This window comes from Colossoma macropomum, unplaced genomic scaffold (assembly GCF_904425465.1).
Source record: "Colossoma macropomum unplaced genomic scaffold, Colossoma_macropomum, whole genome shotgun sequence".
Taxonomy (NCBI): domain Eukaryota; kingdom Metazoa; phylum Chordata; class Actinopteri; order Characiformes; family Serrasalmidae; genus Colossoma; species Colossoma macropomum.
Window position 1 is genome coordinate 17,099,737 of NW_023494793.1, and position 19,204 is coordinate 17,118,940.

At 38.3% G+C, this 19,204-nt stretch overlaps 1 protein-coding gene across 1 annotated transcript in view; it reads left to right on the forward strand.

The window, feature by feature from the left end:
- Positions 1-2,299, forward strand: part of LOC118813373 (ERC protein 2) — a 205,342-nt gene extending 203,043 nt beyond the window's left edge. The window contains exon 16 of the mRNA XM_036578670.1: positions 2,224-2,299. Coding sequence (XP_036434563.1) covers positions 2,224-2,250 — 27 coding nt within the window. The 3' untranslated portion in view covers positions 2,251-2,299. The remainder of the gene's footprint in view (positions 1-2,223) is intronic.
- The last annotated feature ends 16,905 nt before the right edge of the window (positions 2,300-19,204 follow it).

A 19,204-nucleotide genomic window follows, 5' to 3' on the forward strand; every position in this document is an offset into this window, starting at 1 on the left:
ACTTCATCCCATCTTTTGTCTTGCATAGTTTGTCTTCTATTCAGCTGCCCTCTACCACAGGCATGTCAAACTGGGAAACTTCCAGGTCAAAGTGCTGTGGAGATTAGTGTGTACCCTCATCTAACGCTCTGAATTCAATTTATGAAGTCCTTGTTAATTATCTGATGAGTTGAATCAGGTGTGTTTAATGAGGCACCGTGCTGAAGCCTGTAGTGTTTTGGCCCAGGAGGACTAGAGTCTGACGTGTGCTCTACCACATTCATTATTGGTACCCTTGGCATCACAGTGTATCAGGTGCAGCATTATTTCTATGGTTATTACACACATCAGTATTACTGAGAGCTTGGAAGAGGTCTTTCTCCCAAAAATGTCCCACCACCAAAACAGTTCTGTGGTCAAAAACTCACCACTGATGAATGGCTAGAAGATGGCTAACATAAATTATGTGTGACAGCAGCAAGGTGGGCCAGAAGTCAGTGGTTTCTAATAAAATGGCCAGTTAGTATATATTCTCACAAGCCAGACTACTGCCCATCAGCAAAGAGTCTGGTATTTTTTACCACAAAACATGGCCAGGAACCACCTGCCTTGTCAGGAAGAAGCCATTTGACAGAATTGCCAAACGACCGGTTGACTCATTGTGGAGGGGAAGGTGATTGTGAACATGTATGAAAATATATCTTGCTCTGAAAAGCTAATTAGCTAATTGCTAATTAAAATTTAGCTGGAAAAACAAAACTTGGTTTTTCTGTCTGAATGATAAAAACGCCAGAGGTGTGGAGTCTTGGACTCAAGTCAGACCCAAGTCACAAATTTAGTGACTTGAGATTCAACTTTGGCTTGAACACCAATGACTCAGACTTTGATTTGGACTTGAGCCTCATGACTTGAAAGAACTCAAGACACAGAGTGGTTGGTTACTTTTCATGTAAATGGATTCGTTTTCTGGTGTAGGCATGCCAGAACTGTATCAAATCTTAAATGTGATGTACAGCAATGTTGTCAAGTGTCTGTTGCTATTCTTTTGCTTGGCTTAATTCATATTGGAAGAAAAGTGAAGCATGAGAATTCAACTTCGCCTCCATAAGCTAGAAACGAGCAAAGCATCACTAGCATCGATATGCCTTCACTCAGCACTTAAACTCCATTCTTACTGGAGGAACTTACCATGCAAACTTCCCATTTTCCTCACAGTACTTAAACAAAAGAAACAGCATTCTCTCTATTTGAATGATTTTAATGGCTTCTGCTGTTAAACATGCACAACATTCTCTATAAGGCTGAAGTTGACGTTGTGTTTGTCAGCTTGATATTCAAAGTTTCTGCTCCACCTTAGATGGTGCTGCACATTTTACTTTGTGTATACCATCATGGTTATCTGTATTCCATAGATTTTGTACTTCATATTAAAGCGTAATAATAATAAAAAAAAACTTAGTGTATAACCATACATTATTAACATGCTGTCTGTAAAAGGTTGTAATACTGTTGCCATAATTTTTGGTGTCCAACGTTGAAATGGCATTAAATTTGCTGACGAATGCATACTGACTTGTTTAGGATTTCAAGTTTAGGACTCTGGACTTGCCATGAGGCTTTCCTTTATTGATGTTGGACTTGATTCACTGGTCATGTGTCAAGACTTGAGACTTACTTGTTACTTACAGCTTAGTGATTTGCACAGAAGTGCATGTACGTGGACATTACAGATTACAATGCATCTGAAAAAAATCCCCATAGTTAAGTCTGGCTTTGTATGCAAAAGATACGAAACAAACGTCTAAGGCAGATTTTAGCAAGTGTAACGAACCAAATAAAACAAATTAAAAAAAAATATTCATATCAATCCACAGTGATTTAGCTATAAAGTAATTGAAAACTTTGAAATGAATTAATGATTATTGGCTCTGTTCACTTAGTCTGGCTTCCTACCTTTCACTTCCTTCTAATAAAACTGTGCAAACCTTTTTTGGTTCAGATCATCTAGCAGTGGTATTAATGATGATATATGTCAGATTTATCACATTAATCTTCTGATCATTTCTCTTTTTCTGACACGTACAAATAGCCACACTCAAATACCCACAGTGGAATACTAAGGAATATGTACAGACAAACTTCTAAAATCTTGATGAATTGAGCTACAGCATGTGTATATTCTATTATGCTTTTCTCGCGTTGACGGCATGTGCTTTACTAACACAGTTTTTTTGTTCGACTTAGGATGATGAAGAGGGCATCTGGGCATGACTGTTGCCAAGGCAATCAATGCTCCTGTCATGTTCAAAAGGGTGAGTAATGATGACATTGATGGTGATGATGATGATGAGGAAAATGTTGAACCTTCAGTATTTTTTCCCGGTCCACTTGGCACGCTACCTCTTAAGTTGTAACCAAATTGCCCCTGGCGGCCAGCTAAAACACATGAGGCTGGATTCAGGAAACAGTAAAAAAAAAATGTATACACTGGAACCAAGCTGGTCCTTAAGCAAAACTAGAATGACTGTTAAGCCGTAAAGTCCCTTACATTTACATATTCCCCAAACCATGAACCTTTTTACAACTTACATGTTATTAAAACGACAGAGTGAGAATAAGCAGAGGACTTCCACCACACACACCCACACAGACCTGTAAAGTTTAACACCCCCACCTCCCTGGAGCGACTGCATTCGTGTGTGTGGTTGGGCTTGTTAATTAGAAATCTCCAGGGGGGATATTTTAAAAGTCAAGATGGTATGTGTTGTGCTTGCTCAAGATAAGTGGCAAGGAACGCTCATGTTTTATGATACCATGGCCAAAAAAAGTAAAAAGTCAGCAGTATTTGACCCACCACTTTCTTTAAGCTTTAAGTGCTACTATGAATGTGACAATTTGAATTTTGACTTCATTCACTGTAATTGTATTACTGTTATCATTTTTCTGTTATCATTGTTATAAATATGATAATCTGCAAATCATTTAACCCTATATTTAATTGAAAATAGTACAAAGACAGCATATCAAATGTTAAAGCTGAGAATTGTTGAGCTTTTATTGTTTTTTTGAAAAGATGCCAGGGGCCATGTTTACAACTGTGTTGTATAGTTTTTCTTGCTTAAAACACAATATTAGCTACACAACTGTTCAGGGTCTCCTTATTATCCATAATTTTTCTGGACTGCAGGCAGACAAGTTTAGCACCTGGACTCTTTTACTGTGGAGTTATTTTAATACATGCAGAATGTGGTTTCCTGTTGTCTTGTTGAATTAATTAAGCCCTTCCTTAAAAAGACATCATCTGGATGGCAGGAATGTGTCATGTTATGAATTTATACCATTTTTGTTGATGAATGAGCATATGTGTTAGCGCAGTGCTATTTGCTCTTAACTCCACTGTAAATCTGGCAATGCCTTTTATGAAACTGGCCCATTGTGTTTTTTGTTATGGCATATCTTTATAAATGATAAATAAGCATACTGTACTTCATAGTCTTGTGCATTTAAAATTTAAACTAAACTAAATTTAAGCTAATGTAACTTAAATGTTACTTTAAAGCCAGACAGATCCACTAGTGTTGTTGTATCACATAAACTGAAAGCGTCAGGCACAAAATGTTCTGTGATTAGAAACAGCAGCACTGTGCAATCAGGCTGATGTTTTTAAAATCTTTTTGTAAATGTATGGATGCAGCCAAAATTTGCCTGCCCTTCAGGGACCTTTTTATGTTCGCACAGCAAAAAAAAGGGCATTCATTTTAAAATATAAGAGGAATAAACTTAAGTGTATGCTCAATACATAGTTTGTTTCAGCATTTTCATTTTTTATTTATTCAGCTTAGTGATTTTTATATTATTCCTTTTAGGCTATTATTTGTTTGTTGTGCATTTTATTACAAATAGTAAAGTAATTTGCTACTGACCAGCCACTTTATTAAATACATCTCCATGTAGCTACACTCTTTGTCCATTTTATCAGCTCCACCTTGTAGTTTTACAATTACAAGTTAATCTGTTTCTCTGGATACTTTGTTAGCCCCCTTTCACACTGTACTTCAATGGTCAGGATTCCCACAGAGCAGGTAATTTTTGGCTGGTGGATCGTTCTCAGCACTGTAGTGATACTGGTGTGGTGGTGGTCTGTTAGTGTGTCTTGTGCTAGTACGAGTGGATCAGGCACAGCAGTAAAGGTAAACAAAGTATGCAGAGAAACAGATGGACTACAGTTTGTAATTGTAGAAGTACAAAATGCACCTACACGTAAAGTGGAGCTGATAAAATGGACAAAAAGTGTAGATACAAGGTCAGTGTACATAATGAAGTGGTTGGTCAGTGTATAATTTCGATGGATACCCTAAAAACATGGTAATGTGTGGCAATTGTAACAAGCCAAATTTCTCTGACTACAGCACATATGTGATGCACAGTATATTATTCTCTCTAGCCAATGTGACAGTGTCAAGATTCTTCTGCTGTTAGGTAACCACTTCCAGGAGATGAGGTTATACAGCTTTGCAAGTCCAGCTTTGCAGTCATTCACATCACAGATTAGTGTAAGGTGCATCGACACACACATACACCCACACACATAGGATTTGTGGTAACTGAAACCCTTTACCCCTCATCCACCCGCAAGCCGCATAATCCAACACATTTGTGCTCTACAAAGCAACTGACTTACTTTTCTCTTATCACCAGAAGTTATCTTTCTGCCTGTGTTCCCTCAGAGTGTGTGTGTGCCCTTTAAGGCCCCGTATGAAATGCTGGTGCCCTATAGCAGTGGTTCTCAAACTGGTCCTCAGAGACCCCCAGACGGTCTAGATTTTTTCTCCGGCCTAACTTACAATACATAAAGATCCAGAAGAGCAAAATCCATGTGTACACATATTACATATTCTCCCGCTAATACAGTGTGCTATATTTTAAATGCCATGTTGTACAGTCGAAACTTTTATTTTTACTTAGATTCCTTGGCGTATACCGAAGGAAGTATAACCTATGGCGTATACCCATAGCATACTGGATTTCATAATTAGCATAATTTTAAAATATAAATAGCGTAACTATTATTCAGTGTAATTTGAAAACAAGCATTGATGTAAAATTCTAAACTGATTCTGATAAAATAACTTCGCTGATACAGCTTTTATCAAAACTTTTTGGCTCATGGTGAAAATGATCATTATTTCAGAAAGTTTCAGTGATCTTCGTCAAACTATGCCAATATACAGAGATCTCTTACTGATTTTATGATCTAGATATGTATTTCAAGGAACATACACAACCGTTTAATTGTAAAATGTCAGGTACCGACATCTCTATTAAGACAAGCTATTAGATGGTGATAACTTTTTAAAAGATGGGCAAATTTCTTAAATCTGACTGTCATATTTGGGTCCCCAAAAAAATTGAAAGCAAACTTCTTTTGCCCAAACGAAAGTGAAAAATCCATAAGCTATGGAACCTTGCTGGTTAGTCATAGCATACTCTTTGGAAGCATGCATACAAATTTGGAACTGGTGCTAGTTCTATGTTTCGAATGACTAAATTCAATGTAATTTTGATGTTTGAAACAGAAGACTTCAGTTTCAGTTTCTAGTTCCAAGTTAGTCTGACTCATCTTTTTTGCCCACAGCAGAATAATAAACTTGTGCACCAGAACACAACAGGCAAGGTCTAACACAAGACAACAACCACACAGCAAGTAATAGATAGAAACGACACTAGGCCTATAATAAAGAAAGCATGGCCCTTAACAGCCCACCTTATTTTACTGTGTTGACAGTTAACATCAAAATGATTTGCTAATGTAAACATGGAAGGTTTCTATGTGGCCCAATAAGACCCATCAGTGTTGTAGCGTGGAAGAAAAAACTTACAGATCAGATCTTTTCTGAATAACTGCTACAATGATCATCTTAAAATTTAGAGCCATTTCTCTTCAGACTGATATTCCCTTCACCATAGTGATGTTCGTGTTATGGCATTTTGAGCAAACCATCCCCTGATTGACTTCTTTCTCGTCAGTATCTCTTTTCCATTTAAATACACACACAGGATTTGTGGTTGTCATGGAATTTGTGGTGACTCCCTTCCCATCTGTAAATTACGTACGATTCTCAGAAGCAACGAAGCTTTGGCTTATGCTATTTCTTATTTTAGAACATGGTTCTTTGTAAATTTGCAAAACTTGATCAATAGCAAGGTTTTGAAGTTGAAATGAAGCACATACTCTGCTCTGATTGGTCGGTCTCAGGTTGCTTTTTGATTACAGACTCTCTGTTTATCTTCCTGGCCTCGGTGACTCTCTTTAATGAAAGAGGGATGTTTTTCCTGAGGAGAGAAAGACGTGCACACAAACAGACAGAGAGAGAGAGAATGTGTGTGTGCATAGGGCAGGGATGTCCGCGCAAATAAACAAATATGATATCAGCAGTGGAACACTAAGAGTACTAGAGAGAAAAAAAAAGTTATTCTTAATTTAGGCACAACAAACACTGTCAGTCATTGACCATGGAGGAAAAAAATAAAACATTTTAACACAATCAAGGCAAAATTAATTTTCTATGATATTGTTCAAGAGATTTGCCACGGCTGACCATCCAGGCAAGGCAAAGTTTATTTGGAAGGTTGAACAAAACACCAGTATCACTAAGAATCAGTGTTCTGTAGAGCTGAAGCTGTGTTTTTTAATAGAAACTCTGTGCTCTTCAGTTGCTGCAGAAGATTGACTGAAGAGTGAAATGTTGGCTTTGAAAGAGAGGGAGAGTGGCATCAGAAGGAGGACTTTATGGGGAGGTTATCTGTCTAATGAGCCTCAGAGGGGCTTGAGGTTATCTGCTTAGTATTTCCTCATTTGATGAGTATGAGTGGGGGGTAAGCTTTACACACAGGTGCCAAGTGATTAGTCCAGTTTGTATGTTGGGGTGGGGGGGGGTGGGTCTTACAGTTTCTGGACCTTTTTTTGATTAGGAAAATCAAAGGTTAATTGAACTTCTAATAATGAATAATGTTTGTTACATTCTATCAGCTTATTATTTGAAGTAAAGTAAAATCTAAAGTTAATCAAAGCCAGATGAATTTACCTTTTTAAGCTAAAAAAAAAGTTAGCCATAGGTTAGCCATCATGGTCACATTAAAACCTTATCTGCAAAATGATAACTTTAAAGGAAATGAAAAAAACCTTTTTAACTCTAAATGGAGGTCCATGCATCATGCAACTCTTCTATGCATCATGAAACTTTCCACAATGTAAAGATCAGCTGGTATTATGTATATATAAATACATATATATATAAACAAACCTGTGTGTGTGCATGTATGTGCGTGTTCGTGTGTCTTCTAGCACACACAGTTAATTGCAGCTTGATATGTTTTTTATTATCCTGTGCATGGTGATGGAAAATTGGAGATGTATTCCGACAACTTTGGGAAAGTAATGACAGAAAAATCTGAAAAGTCACTTCTTTGTCATTGGCGTCTTAGGGAACCATTGCTGTTTGAGAAATCTAGAATATATTGACTCTAAGATATGGGTGGGCGATATGTAAGTGGCAACTGATATGCAGTAGCACCGCATTTAAAATATGCTATAAAAATAAATTAAATACTAATGATATAAACAGTATGCTCAGAATAGCAGAACTTTGAGAAAATATCATCATATTGCCCGCCCCTGCTCTGAGAAATCTCCATTGTGTTGACTCATGAACAGTTCTCAGAAGAGTGTTTTCAAAGCACTTTGCTGTGAGCGATTCTTTTTCAAGCTGTGATAACATCTTGCCTCTTAATCATTGAATGTTTTGTTCTGAGCGTTTGAGTGTGGCTTTGGAGTATACAGATGAAGAGTGTTTCTGCGATAAGCTTGTTTGTTTGTTTACTTGGTCGACTGTTTGCGTTTATGACCATCTGTGCTCGGTTGTGCTGGTGGCATGGCCACCATGTCTGTTTATAGATGTGTAATTCAGCCCTCACTAAAACCCTGACTGCTGTGTGTGTGTGTTTGTGTGTGTGTGTGTGTGAGTGTGTGAGTGTACCAGTGGATTGGGGAATATTCTAATATTCATTCACACATTCACACTTTTTTTTTCTTTTTCTTCGCTCTCTTGGTCCCTCTCTATCTCTTCCTCTGTCACTCTCTGTCTGTCTGTATGTCTGTCTGTCTATCTATCCATCTGTTAATACATTATTATCTCACTTTTTCTCTGTCCTGTCATTCCTCTCTCTCTCTCTCTCTCTCTCTCTCTCTCTCTCTCTCTCTCTCTCTCTCTGACATCTCTCTGTCTCTCTCCTCTCTATCTATCTATCTATCTATCTATCTATCTATCTACCTTTTCATATTCTACCTTTTTATATTTCTCTCTCTCTCTCTGTCTCTCTTTTTCTCTCTCTCTTTCTCTCTGTGTCTGAGCATGCTGCTTGATTCATGCTCTGGCTCTGTGTGTGTACATTACTCTTTGTCTGAGTCTCTGCGGTTTTGCCATCAGACTCTTTCCATAAATCATCTGAAATGTAAGAGCACATCAAGCCTCTCCCCATCACACTCATTATCTCGTTAATTAACATGAAAGAAGATTTAATCTGATCAGCTGTCTGCCCCTGGGCCATCACGCTGCCATAATGATGTCCACCCTTTTAGCTGCGGGCCTTGAAGGCCTTTGGCAGTTTTTGGTATTTTAGTTGTCTGTACTTTCTCTACAGCTCTTTCTCTCCATTTCCAAAAACATTTACACACTTTCATCCTTCTCCAAACATCCTTAATGCCTGCCCTGTAAACAGGAAGTTAGGATTTGAATATGTAAAAGATAAACAAGCTAAAGTGAATTTTTGGTATTGTTCCCATCACTAATGGGTATTGTTTTCTGCTTGATTATGGTTTTAGAGAGCCTGAAACAATAGAGTACAGAGACCCTTGGATGATGCAGGTGTGTTCAAGGCCCCACTCTGCACACAAATACATGTACACAAGAACGCATTCACTCAAACAGTGTTCAGATACACTTCACAAGTTCTGACCTGTTGGTGTTTTAGGCTGTGGCGGAGCATCAAGCAAAAGAAGTGCAAATCTGTGTGTGTGTATATGTGTTGCATGTGTGTATGTGTATGTGTGTGTGAGGGAGAAAGAGTGTGTGTGAGGGAGACATTAGCAGGGATTAAAGTAGCATTTGCGTGAGCTCTTTGGGCTCTAACACACAAAGCCAAGTGCCAGCAGAGAGTCACTGCACCTGGAGAAGGTTCCGGAAGAGGCCTATCGCTCTCTCTCTTTCTCTCTCTCTCTCTCTCTCTCTCTCATTCTCTCTCTCTCACTCTCTCTCTCTTTTTGTCTCTCTCTATCTCTCTCTCTCTCTCTCTCTCTCTCTCTCTCTCTCACACACACACACACACACACACACACACACACATACACACATCCTACTCAGGAAACACAGATTAAACCCTCTGCTGAACAACATAAGGGAAGCAGTAGAAGAGAGAAAGCAGTGCTACATTTAGTGTCTCTACGATTATAGATCCAAAATTATTATTATATTATTATTATGTTTATTGTTATTATATCCTCTTTGTCTTTGACCTTTAACTCTTCCAAGCATTATGGTCTTTTACAATTAATTGGTTCTTCGCTAACACTAGCGCCAAAGTTCAAAGACAAAAGCTCCTTCATCCTTGTTCTGCCAAGTGTCAGTCTGGGTCATATTTCTTGAGTGCTGGATCCTTTGTTAATAATTGATCCAAGTAGGCAAAAGCTGTCGACCAATTCCAGGTTACTGATGTACGGTGATAATATGCAGCCATGTATACTACATTAAATCCAAACCTGTCTGTTTGTCCACTTTCTGTCATGACTGTGGCCTGTTGATCAGTGTAGAGGTTCCTCATTAGAACAAGAAGATGATCGAGTATTCCCATTTTCCTGAGGACATTCCATAATTTGGAATGTTGAAGACTTTGCTGTTGTCAATAAAATGTGTTGACTTCCTGACATCTCTGTGTCTATCTATTCATCCATCCATCCATCCATTTGTTTCATTTAATGGCTTTCTCATTCCCAAGATCTCTTTACAAAGAAGTGCTAGTACTTACAGTGCTGTACAAAAGTCGCTTGTTCCTTTTTTCAATGTCAGGAAAAAAGAGCAGAAAATATTATTTAAGAATGATTTACTTAACAACTAGACATATATATTTTTCAGTATTTAGTGTGTCTGCCTTTTGTCTTTATTACAGTTTGAATTCTTTTCTGGAGACTTGCTTTCATTTTCTCAAAGAAACCTGCAGGGATGTTTTTCCAGACCAGTCTTAGAAGTTCAGCTCAGGTCATTTCATTATTCTGAGAACAACAGCTTATTTTTTCCCTTTTTGTCTATTTCCTTTTCTTATTTCCTCAGTAATGGCTTCTTGATAGCTACACATCCTTTTAGACTCATACTATTGAGTTGTCTTCTCCTGGTGGAAGTGGATTTTTTCAGATCTGAAGCAAAGGTGGAGCTTGATTTTCTCCTCTCTTTCAGATGAAAGCAGTTCTACCAAAGTACAATTTAATGTTTTGAAACACAGAATACACGCACACACATACACATCTTCTAAGCCGCTTATCCTTCTGGGTCGCGGGGGGAGCTGGAGCCCATCCCAGCAGTCATTGGGTGGAAGGCAGGATACACCCTGGACAGGTCACCAGCCCATCGCAGGGCAACACAGAATACATACAAAACAAAAACAAAACCAACAAAAACAAAGTTGAAGATGGTAAATAGCATTGTGAAATTGTTTTTGTATGGTGAATCAATATATTCATGTAATTTGACAAAAGTGTATCAATTTGATTAAAATAATGCAAGATAATTTTCAACCATGTCACTTTTTTGGTCTTTTTTAGTTAGTCAATTAATTTTTTTAATATACTAAATTTTAAGGTGTAGCAAGAAATCACAACGTAATCAGCCCTAATTTCTAGTGTTGATGAACAGGAATCAATTTGTAGAGACATTTATCTAATAGTACATTTGCCAAGTTGATACCAAACGAATCGGTACCACAGTCCTGTCTGATTGACTGCAACTAAAGACCTGAGCAAGCACACCAGAAAAACATGTCAAGCAGACCCCTGTCACCACAGCACATCAACTGCCAGTATATTTTTTAAACGAAAAGGACATTTCAAAGCAAAAAAAAGACGGCTTGTTGAGCTATGATTTGATTTCGTACACTACGGTTTGCTCTGGCTGCTGAATAAAACTCCTAACCAGGAAGTGTTCTGAGACCTTCGTCTGGTCAATCTGTAAATATTCAGATGTTCATAGAGTCAGAATGCTTGTCCAAAAACACAAATACATATTGCCTTTACTTTTGTTTGAGAATGCTGACCTTCTTTATGATGTATATAATGTGAGTTACAAACGTACCAAACAAATCCTAAAAATGTGTGATGGCTGGTACTGGAATGTTGTTCCCCATTATGTTTGATTCATTAGGCTTTTCAGTTCCTTTTCTGGACATTGTAAATAGGAATGGGCATTTGTATAAAATTGTAATGCATTATTTGAAAAATATTGGAATAGTGGCTTTTAGTCTTACAGCTAATCTTACATCTTTTAGCTGGAAAACAGCAAATTTGTGAAAGGTTAGTTAGCTGATACAGATCAATAAATTCACAAAAAATTGTGTATTCCTTTAAATCTGTTTGAGTAGAACATAAAATGAACTGTTATTTTGTTATCTGCTACCTGGTGCTAGAGATCTTCTTCTGGCATGGCACATATTTTCTTATCCAGTGTGTGGTAACTATTTGCCAGCTACAGTATTCTACCTATGCTTGCTTCATTAGACTAAACAGATAAAAAACTGTGGCCAAAATGTAAGATGCAGTACAGAGTTCAGATATCTCACGGTTCTTCAATATGAGAACACAGAATGTTAGAGAGAAGCTAATTTGCATATAAAAATTTACTATTTGATTTTTTTACACTTTCATGACTACTTGATCATTCAAGGATTCTGACCAGTCCCCGATTGTAAATACAACTGCCAACATTGCGTTGTTCATAGTTTTACAATGTTTGGGTGTGGTTTTGGTATGAACTACCAAAATTTGATCTGCATATAGATGCAGTCATAGTGCATTGCAACACCATAATAACACACACACACACATACACACCCTTTTCCATGGTACAGTATTTGGTCACGTTAAATCTCTACCATTCTGTCCCCACTCTATGTTGCAGTATAAAACAAAAAGAAAGTTAACATGACCATGATTGACACTTGAGGAAACTGAACGGTAGAATAACAGCAGCTAATGTATTTCAGTGAGACGTTTCAAAAGCGTTCCAATACTGTTTTTTTTTTTCTTATCCCATATTCACCGATTAGTCCTGGATATAGAAATCCACTCCATAGGCTTACCCACCCAAATCTGATAAAGGACTCAAACCAGCAGGAGCTTTCTTCTCTCTTTCCGTTTTTCAGTCATCTCCCCCTCCATCCCCCACCCCTCCACCCCCAAGAGAAAGGTCCATCGTCACCAATAAGAAAAGACAACCCAGGATGTTTTCGCCTGCTATCTCACAGCAGTCATCTAAAAACCTGCTCAGTTCTCTGGGCTAATAAAAGTGCTAAACTGAGTAAGTAAATAATGGTAATAACCATATTGCCAGCTCACGTACTCTCCCCAGCACTCCAGCTGAGCGCCGCTAAAAGCTTGTCTGCGGGGTTTCCCATCTGATAGAGCAGACATAACAAACACGCGCTCGCGACACTAAGAATAGCCATTAGAGCCAGCGATTATTGAATTATAAGATACTGCTTTCACGATTTGAGCGTGTATGTTTCAGCTGTGGTGTGTGTGCGGTCCTGTCAATAGCACGCATGGAGGGGGGAGGCTGTGTTATGACGTGTGGGAGTTAAGCCCCTGTCTGTGCTGCTGTCACTTTAGATTAGCCCTCGCTTGGCCAATGTAACAGAGTAAGACTGGGCAGGAGGGTTAAAGCTAAAGGCTTGATCATTCCCAGAAGCTTTTTTCTTTTTTCTTTTTTTTTTCTTTTTGGCCTTTTCTGCCTTACAGTCAACTTTGTCGCAAATTTTGTGAGATGGCTGCAGGAGGGGGCTAAGAGATTTTGGTGTATGTTTGTGTTTGTGTGTATGCATGCAAACTTATTTTCATACGTTTTCAGGAAATGTGGAAAAACACCAGTCAAACTCATTCTAAACGTATGGTGCTCCATCACACAGAGAATGCCGTTTAGTGCTGGTGGGCTTTATACTCCTCTAGCTGATACTTTTTTTGTGGAGATTATGCAAGCTGTGTTTGCGCAGTTGAACGCCTGTTTTAGCAAGGGGTTAACCTTACAGTAGCCAAACTCACTAAGTAGAAGGGGTGCCTGGATACCTTTGGATATGCATATATATGTGTATTTATAATACCTGTGGAGAATCATAGGCATTCAGAGAAGGCCTAATGATTTATGGGAGCTAAAAAATACATGTCTGTTAGTTGTAGTTCATTTTTATTTTATAGAATCATCATGCTTGTTGTAAATTTTGTTAGTAGAATTCGTTTTGGATGAAAACATTGGAAAACATGGTATTTAGGTATACACAGTGAGCTGTCCCACTGATTAGGCCTTCAGGACCTGGACAAAAAGGCTTACACGTTAGATTAACTACCACCATAAATAGAAAGTGACAGAGGAATCAACCAATGATTTACTTTTTCAAGCCTGAAATGTCCATGTTTAATCTAGAATGGCCAAAAATATTGATGTGCACCAGCGTAGCTTAACTGTAACATACCATTAGAAATTCCATAGATGCGCTAGTAGAAATTAGCATTCTCGTAGAGGTGGGTTTTTTTCTTGGTTTTGTTCTTAGAGGGTTTACCTCTAGCAGGCATGGTTCACCACTGTATAATAAATATGGGACATATGTGTTAACCCATGTCCTCTTACTATATTAAAGCAAACCTGTGTGAGTGAGAGAAAGAGAGAGTGTGAGAAGAGTTCAAGCTCGTGGTCATGGTGTGTGTGTTAACTGGCTTTCGTGTAAAAGCTGCACTTGTAAGGTGACATTCAGCAGAGGATTAGTGTCCATGTCCTCCTCTCCTCATCTTACCAAAACACTGCCAATTGCAGATGAGTACCCACACTGCATGGTCCGCAGTGTTTAACACCCTACAGTGCTGTATTAACACCTACAGTGCTCATTTAAGACCAGCTGGACATAAATGAACACTGTACGTATTAATTTGACACAGCTCACCAATACAGAGACATACACATAAAAACACGCATCTCCCTGCTTTTTTGTCCTACACACACACACACACATCACTCTATTCACACAGCAGCACACACATCTACTAATCTAAAAGTGCTCATTCTCAGTTTACTGTAGTTTCTGGCTACCCTTACTTATTCCCACCTTTCATTTTCTTTCTCTTCACCTCTCTCAAGTCTTTCAGTGAGACCATTCTGCCCTCGCCAGACAGCTCTTAGCCACCTGGATTAGAAGTAGGTGTGTGTGTGTGTGTGTGTGTGTGTGTGTGTGTCTGTGTGTGTGTGTATACAAAGATTACTAATTTCTTCATAAAGATAGTATTAGTTATGCACTATATTACTTCATGTGTGATTTCTGTACTGTGCAGCTTAAACTTTGTCCTTCTGATTAAATTAGTGTTATTGCTAGAGCTAAAAACTTTATTAGTATTTCACAACTTGTTTGACAAATATGTTTCTCTATTAATTTAGATGTATTAAATACCATGCAGAATTTTAGTGAGTTGAGCAACTTACCTATTAGGTGAACCTACACCATGTTGTAGATTGTTTTGGTCCACTGACACTAAACATTAATTAATGTTCACTTTTCATAGTTTTAACTTAAACCAGAACAGTTTTGTCTGCTGATATCTGTATCTGTATCTTTCGTAAGCTATTGCAGTTACTGGATCCTAATGAATTCTGGAACAGTTGTACAGTACTGTGCAAAAATTGGACACTGCCATTTGTTTGTTTAATTTCCAGTGGAAACAGCCCTTATGTACAGGTTATTATAATTATGTAAAAGCATTTATTTAACAGGAAATTGCACAGAGGTTTAAAAAAAATCTTAAAAATATACAGAAAAAAGCATGCTTATAGAGATTCCTAACAACCAGGTGAGACCTGGTAGACAACCAAATTTGTCACCATCAGATAAACAGAATGTAAAGCTTTAATTTTTGAGAGATATGAGGAAATCAAGCTCCATTCTCGCTTTAGATGAGAAGACAACACAACGCTATGGGTCTGAAAGGATATGTAGCTATTACTATGAAAAAGAAGTAGACAAAAAGAAGAAATTTGTGCTAGTACAATAAAACCTGGGCATCTGACATATGGAGTAAGATTTTATGGACTTATGAGAATAAAATTTGTAATTAATCATGTTTGCTTGGATCGTCAGAAGCAGAAAATGCAACTCAGTTACAGTGCCATGCAACTCACTTACAGTGCCATATAACCAGTAGGGGCACTCAGATTTAAATGAAGCCATTGTTTGCTCCCTTGCACAGAACTGTACTGCAGAAGCAAAACATTTATTGAATTTTGACTGTGTGCTGACTTTTAAATATGCAAGCAATGATGACATCTATCATCCTGTCACTGCAAAATATCAAAAATGTAGTAGTAGTCTAAATGTAGTCAGTATTTTCTGTTTTTTTTTTTCAATTGTGAAATAATGAGTTTAAAATGCATTTGTGTGAATGCCGCTTAACTGAGGTGTGTGCTAAGCATACTTCAAACAGTGCAGCTCATGAAAGAAAGAGAAAACAGTTGCATCACTTGCTTTGGAGAAATAATGGCCAGAATAACTTAGCGTTTATGTCTTCGGTGTTAATTAGCTAGTTGATGTGTGTGCCACGTTTAGATTTGGATAACTATAGTTACTGTATTTATCTACAGCTATATTCACATTATCAGGCTATAGTGGCCCAAATGTAGATCCTAGATCGGATACATAACAGATTCGTGGCCATGTGATCTTAATGAGAACAGTCAGGTCTGTATTCCTGTGCTTTTTTCTGTTTCACAACACATGCACAGTCATTCAGTGTTAACATGGCAGCAACGCCTAACCTGAAGCCAATTAACAATGCAGATGAAATGCATCAGACCCTTTTTTGCCGTTGTCTTGCTCTTATAATGAACAGTTAAGAGCTTTTTAGAGATGAAGTCTTCTTCTGCTAGTTAGTTAGTTTGTTGTTCATGACTTGTGGTTAATTTACGTGATGTTATTGATTAGGATGTGTGCATTCACATTAATGACAGAATTGAGTCACTTAGCAACACAAACGTGAACCACCGGGTTTGAAATCTGGGCAAAAAATCAAAATTGAGCAATGAGGCTTGTGATGTGAACGTAGACTAAGGCTACGTGCTTGGCTGCTTTCGTGCTTAAAACAAGCTGTGTTCATACATTTACAGTGCATAAATAAACATAACAGTCCTCTTCAGTTTTATCTCTAAAGTACTGACAGCTTGTGTTTAAGAAAGTATTTGTGGATCAGGATGGAGTGACACTCAGCCAACCCCCTGGAGTTGTACACTATATGGCCAAAGTGTGTGAACACCTGACAATCACACTTGTATCAGATTGTCGGATATCTCATTCCAAAGCCATGAGCATTAATATGGAGTTGGTCCCCCCTTGGCTGGCTATAACAGCCTCTACTCTTCTGGGAAGGCTTTCCACAAGATTTTGGTGTGTACCTATGGAAATTTGTGCCCATTTAGTCAAAAGAGCAGTTGTGAGATCAGGCACTGACATTGGACGAGGAGCACTGGCATTCCAATGCATCCCAAAGGGGTTCAAATGCTTTTTTTATTGCAACCAAGCAGAAGCACTTTAGTACAACCCACTACTACTGCCAATATTTGCCTAAGGAGATTGCATGGCTATGTGCTTGATTTCATACACCTGTTAGCAACGAGTGAAACACCTTAACTCAATAAATAAGAGGGGTGTCCACATACTTTTGGCTCTATAGTGTATTGGTTAAACTGAGATTCTGATTAGTCAGTGTAAAAAATTGAAAGTTGAGTATGCCATATATTTAGCCAGCGTGTTTTTATTTGTGTTTCAGTTTATTTATTCATAAGATTTTAATACTCAAAGTAAACTTTAGAAGTCATTTTGGCTCAGCCAACGACAACAATAGATGAGGCCTAACATAGCATTTCATTTAAATGGTTATACATGTGACCCTTGGACAGGTGATGGAGGCTTCCTGTTGTGCTCTCCCATATAACCTTTTATCTAATGTCCTACATGATGTCCAGAACCTTTGATATTTACAGCTGACATCAACTACCTGCTGTAACATTGCCTATTCAGGCCTGGCATTAACACAAATCCCACTTACTGGCAGAGTGAGAGAAAAGAAAGATGAACTGCTCCATTCCAACACATGCTTGGGTTGTGTACTTGCAGGTGTTGATTGCTCTGATGCATTCTGATTTTGCAATAGTGTGGTTTAAGTGCCCAGGTGATGCGGGGGCATGAGGGTTTTGGCCTGTATGAAAGCTTCTCTCTCCACTGCTTGACCGCTCAATCTGTTTCTCTTGGATCCTGTGTTCCATGCAAGATAGGATGCGAACCAAGCACTGGCAACTGATGTATGGTGGTAGGCAATGCTATGTAGGTCAGACTGATTAGAGAGAGAGGGAGATGGAGAGGAAAGTAATATTCAGAAATGTAAAGATGTTTCGCAATTTCAGGGCAAGATGACAACAAAAAGAGAAAGCAAAGGAGAAAAGCAGTGAACGATGAATAACTGCATGAAAAGAACAGAGGAAGGGAGAAAAAAGATATCCTGAAAACAAGAGAAGAGAATGAAGAGAGATAGGGGAATTAAACATGTGGAGAAGAAAGCCAGCAGGTTCTTGTTTACTGCGATGGCTTCAAGAGTGACTGTAAATGATCAACTCAGTGAATTGCTCTTGATTGGGTGCAGTCATTCCCAACACTGCTGTTTATTTACTCCGTTACAGCTGGCTCTCATTTTTTTGGCCTGTCCCTCACTCTGCCTTTCTGTCCTGCATTCTCTCCGCCTCGGCTCCTTCACTTAAATGCGTTTTTGACAGGATTTTGTTTGACGTTTGGAAAGCAGAAACACTGTATCTGGCACTGTACTTGCTTCCTCTTCCAGACCAAAAGCTGTTGCCAATAGACATGTGATGCGTAAAACAATCCGTCTATGCAGCGGGAGATCCATAACGTCACAAAATAGTCTCACGATTGCGGATTTGCAGGAATTCACACAAGCCAACTTCTCTGAAAAGCTGCAAACGAGTAAGGTTAACGCTCGAATTAGGTTCAGTGGTCACAGCCTTTCGCACTACTTCGTTTGTATGAAATTGAACAAAATCACTCCTGCCTGTAATATATCCTCACAGAGGATTATTTTGAGCCAAAGGCATATGGAAAATATTGGAAATTTAACAGTGCACTGTAATAATTCATGCATTTTTTACAGTTCCACATAATAACAGTTCTGAGGTCTCATTTGTATGCACATGTAATATTAATACTTGATTTTGTTAAAATCCATGTCAAAGCAGTGATTCATAAATCCTAAAATGAAATTATCCTTAGTTCTGGGTTTTGTCAAGGACAATTGGACATGGAATAACCTCTACTGAAATACTACAGTGACACTATATTTCTGCTTAAAGTAGTCTAAAGTATGCGCTCAAATCTCAGAATGGAGCACAGATGTTTTATGAAGAAAAGGGTGTTTTTTTACAAAAGGGTTCTCTAGAACCCAATCCAGAAGTGAGACCTGTCATAATGTCACTAAGGAGAAAGTAACAGGCATGCCTGTTCACCCTATGAGCACTGTGGAAAGGCAGCAGTGTTAGAACTGCAGGTTCCTGAAAATCTGTGAAGATGTTTAAAGCTGCACCCATGTGATTATGGATGTGAAATTGTAAATGAATGGGAATCCCTTAGGTTTCAGTGATATGGCGCTCCAAATAAGAGGATTTTAGTCTATAGTCCAAGTCAGTTAAATGTCTGAAATGTGTATAACAATGTTAAACAATGTCAGAATATTGGCCTAAAAATGTTAGATGCACTTAGAGTTAATTGGGACATTATCTGCACAAACATAAGCAAGAACCCATGCTTTGTATAGGTAGCGTAGATACAAGTTTTCATTCCTGCATGTAAAGCAATGCTTCTTAAACCTTCA